Below are 4645 nucleotides of genomic sequence, written 5' to 3' on the forward strand. Positions count from 1 at the left end.
CAAGGGGGATGCCGTGTCGGTAAACAAGCAAAGCACTACATAGGAAGGGTCATTAAAATGTGGTACCTTCTGTCAGCATCACCGTGACCGCCAGGCTGGCCAGGATCGCTCGCAGGACTGTCGTCTTCATTTTTATTCCGCTGCTCCGTGCTCTCTGGCTGTCCTTCTCCTCTTCCCCGCTTTATTTTCCGTTCTCTCTCTCTTTCTCTTTTTTTTTCTTTATAATTCGCTCCTCGTTAACCCGATCCCCCCTCCCCTCCCGCTACGTTCCAGTGCGGTCGTCGTCGGCGATGGGAAGCGGCGAAAGGATGGAGGAGAGTGCGAAGCAGCCGTGCAGGGATTGATGGAGGAGGATGGAAGGAATTCTAGACTGGGAAGCTGTAGCAAGCCCCCACCTTCCTCGCTCCCTCTCTCTGCCTCTCCTGTTTCCCTCTCTCTCTCTCTCTTCCAAAGCCCCCTCCTCCTCCGATTCCCCTTTCACCCCCCTTTAACACACACATACAAACAGACACACACACTCTTCCTTTGCCTTCTGCAAACCATATGGGCTTTCTGACAGATGGAAGTTGACTGGCAGGGCCGAAGAGCCAATCAGGACCTGTGTCAGGCGGGGGCTTGCCTCTCCGATGGCAGGTGGGGGAGCCAATGGGAAGGTGTTGAGGTTTTGGTTGGGGAAAGAAAAAAAGGGAAGTATGATTTGGTGGGCTTGTTGAGGCTTTAACTTCATCCATCCACCAGGCTTTCCTTACTGCGGAACTGTGATGTGCGGGCTGACCCTAGACTCTCTCTCTTCACTCTCCTTTCCTCTCTCTTTTCTTTTCTCTCTCTCTACCTTCCCCTCTATTTTGTTTTCACTCTCTCCTTTCCTTTCGGTTTTCACTCACTTTTCTCTCTCTTTCTCCTTCCTTTTTTCTCTCTTCTTTCTTATCCCTCTCCCCACTCTCTACTTTCCTCTCTCTCCTTTCCTTTCTCTCTCTCCCTTCCCCTCACTCTCTACTTTCTCTCCTTTCCTTTCTCTCTCTCCCTTCCCCTCACTCTCTCCTTTCCTTCTATCTCCTTCTCTCTCTTTTCCTTTCTTTCTCCATTTCTCTCTCCTATCCTTTCCTCACTCTCTCCTTTCCTTTCCTCACTCTCTCCTATCATTTCCTCTACTCGCTCTCTCCCTTCCTCTCTCCTTTCTTCTCCACACTCTCTCCGCTCCCCCCTCTCTCCTTTCCTCTCTCTTTTTCTCTCCCCCCTCTCTCCTTTTCTCCCTCTCCCTCTCTCTTCTCTCTCCTTTCCTCTCCTCTGCATCTCTTCCCCTCTCCCGGATTGGTGACACAGCAGTTTGCAAACAAATAATAATGATAATCCACATTTATTTTCATGACAGTTTCGGGAGAACACAGAGATTCAAAAAACATGGAAAAGTGACTTTGCTTAAAGAGGAACTCTAGCAAGTATCAAAATCACTAAAATTCCCAACCCCGCACTGCAAGGGTTAACTGCTCGTTTTGGTGTAGGTACCAGAATACAGAAGACATACTCACCTGATTCTCGGTCCCTCAGCAGTGAGCTCTCACCTCTCTCCCCCTCCACTTCGGCTGTGAAATGTCCCTCGGTGTCCGCATGTCTTTGACTGGGGGTGTCTCTGCTTTTAAGGATCATCCAGTTCTAGGTTGACAACGTTGCCTTAGCATGATTCAATGCAGGAACAGCATTGTCACCCTAGAACCAAGGATGGCTCATACTAACAGGTTTACAAGATGGCTTAAAAAACAAAAAAACAAAGCAGGGGTAAGCTAGCAAATAATATGATATGCCGTCTCTTTACCCATTGGTCAGGCCTCGGTGGCCTTGTGGGAAATCCGGCTCTGTATGTACCCCACCTCAGCCAGCCAAGGAAGTATCATTCTACTGCATTCTCCTTCTTGTGAAACAAAAGCACAAGTGCCACATATAGAGTGGGTTGAACTTGAATTCAACATCTAAAGAAGGAAGGGGCATCTGTGATCAATCATGGGTAGTTCAATGATGCACTGAGAGTAGGCTGTAATGCCAAAATCCTTCAAGACCAGAGTGGATCTACTGACACCACGGGGAGGAGGATTTATAAATCATCTGCATAGCCACGTTCCAACTGAATACCAATCACACATCCTTCTGGCCACTAGATGGAGCCGAGGAGCATAGCAATTCCTAAGCTCTTTGTCTCCATCTAGAGGCAAGAATGCTGTGATTTATATTTATTTAAAAATCATCCCCTATGTATGCCAGGTATACACGTCAGAGGGGGATCAATGCAGGGCTGCGCTAGGGATTCTTTTTTTCTGGCCACTATAGATTCACAAAAAGTTAAAGCAGTCTTCGTGTAGTGGTTTTCACTATATTACCATATTTCCTTTACTGATTCATCATGGTCAAAGGTTACAGAGCGCAGTGAGCCTCATAGGGCCCGATGGTAGGTTTTAATCAGGCAAGCAAGCTGCACGTGTTGTGGTGTCTCTTTAGCTAACCCATAGTGTTTTGGTAATCCTTTGTCATGTAGCCAGAATTCTGAATGAACCCTCTACACACTGCTATACAACCTTATGTATTAACTACCTTACGTCCATGGCCGTTTGTGAACGGCCAGATGGACGTCTGCTCAGAGCGGGAGGGCGTCTTAAGACGTCCTGCCCCTCCCCCCTCTCGTGTCCGCGCTGAGCGCCGCACACGAGAGGGAAAACCGTCAGCATGTAAACAGCCAGCGAAGTTTCTATTAAAAAACAGGGATTCTTGGTTTGCATCTATTGCAAAGCATTTAGAATCTGGTCATCTTCATCAAAGTTGTCTGTCTCTGGCCAGTCCTTACCACACTGTGCAATATGTCCAATACTGACTTGCTTCTAGCACACCAGTATAGACATATAGAGGCAATATGGGGCAGACAGTTTGAGGAGAGCTACAGGTCTGGTTATTGATCTACACTATGAAGTGGAAATGGAGTGATGTCTGTACTCAAATTCAAACAGTATCTATCTATCTATCTATCTATCTATCTATCTATCTATCTATCTATCTATCTATCTATCTATCTATCTACAGTATCTATCTATCTATCTATAGACTATATTGCCAAAAGTATTGGGACGCCCGCCTTTACAAGTACATGAACTTTAATGGCATCCCTGTCTTAGTCCGTAGGGTTCAATATTGAGTTGGCCCCGCCCTTTGCAGCTATAACAGCTTCAACTCTTCTGGGAAGGCGTCCACAAGGTTTAGGAATGTGTCTATGGGAATGTTGGACCATTTGTGAGGACAGGTACTGATGTTGGAGGAGAAGGCCGTGCTCGCAGTCTCCGCTCTAATTCATCCCAAAGGTGTTCTATCGGGTTGAGGTCAGGACTCTGTGCAGGCCAGTCAAGTTCCTCCACCCCAAACTCCCTCCTCCACCATAATCCCCCCTCCTCCAAACTTTACACTTGGCACAATGCAGTCAGGCAAGTACCGTTCTCCTGGCAACCGTCAAACCCAGACACGCCCATCGGATTGCCAGACAGAGAAGCGTGATTGGTCACTCCAGAGAACACGTCTCCACTTCTCTAGAGTACAGTGGCGGCGTGCTTTACACCACGGCATCCCACGCTTTGCATTGCACTTGGTGATATTAGGCTTGGATGCAGCTGCTCGGCCATGGAGACCCATTCCATGCAGCTCTCTGCGCACTGTTGTTGTGCCAATCTGAAGGCCACACCAAGTTTGGAGGTCGGTAGCTATTGACTCTGCAGACAGTTGGCGACTTCTGTGCACTGTGCGCTTCAGCATGCGCTGACCCCGCTCTATGATTTTACGTGGCCTACCACTTTGTGGCTGAGTTGCTGTTGTTCCCAGTTGCTTCCATTTTGTTATAATACCAGTAACAGGTGACCGCAGAATATTTAGTAGCAAGGAAATTGACTTATTGCACAGGTGACAACCTATCACGGTACCACGCCTGTAGTCACTGAGCTCCTGAGAGCGACCCATTCTTTCACAAATGTTTCTATAAACGTCTGTATGCCGAGGTGCGTGATTTTATACACCTGTGGCCATGGAGGTGATTGGAACACCTGAATCCAATGATTTGGCGGGGGAGGGGCCCAATACTTTTGCTAATATAATGTATATATATACTTATTAATTAATGTATTCAATTTATATATTCTGAATTAACCCCCTGCACTCCTCTACTCTACTGTGCAAAATGCCAAATACTTGCTAGTTTACAGCACTCTGTAATGAAAAAAGTGCCAATTCAGGAGGGATCGCTGTGACACAGTTGGCCGGCTTCAGCATATTTTGCAATATCTGTGAACTAAGAATTCCTGTCTTATGAAAACATTTGCTAAAAATATGTTAGATTATAAAGCAGTGTGCTTTATAATCTAAACCTGTGCGAGGATTCATTCAGAATTTTCAACGTCAAGAGGACCTGTGACTTTGCTATCAATAGGCAATGTGTCATATTCGCTTTAAGGATCCATCACTGTGCCACTAGACTACATACACCGATCAGCCCCAACATTGTGACAACTGAGAGGTGAGGGGATAAAACTTTGATCATCTGGTTACAATGACACCAGGGGGTGGGGGGATATATTACAATGGCACCTGGAAGTGGGGGGGATATATTCTAATAGCACCT

At 46.8% G+C, this 4645-nt stretch overlaps 1 protein-coding gene across 1 annotated transcript in view; it reads right to left on the bottom strand.

Moving 5' to 3' along the window:
• The window catches only part of IGLON5 (IgLON family member 5), a 347431-nt gene extending 346912 nt beyond the window's left edge, over window positions 1–519 (bottom strand). Inside the window, exon 1 of the mRNA XM_018554383.1 lies at window positions 67–519. Within this exon, the coding sequence (XP_018409885.1) occupies window positions 67–130 (64 nt within the window). The 5' untranslated portion in view covers window positions 131–519. The remainder of the gene's footprint in view (window positions 1–66) is intronic.
• Window positions 520–4645: the final 4126 nt, after the last annotated feature.

Source organism: Nanorana parkeri, unplaced genomic scaffold (assembly GCF_000935625.1).
Source record: "Nanorana parkeri isolate BGI_ZX_2015 unplaced genomic scaffold, ASM93562v1 scaffold155, whole genome shotgun sequence".
In the NCBI taxonomy this organism is placed as follows: domain Eukaryota; kingdom Metazoa; phylum Chordata; class Amphibia; order Anura; family Dicroglossidae; genus Nanorana; species Nanorana parkeri.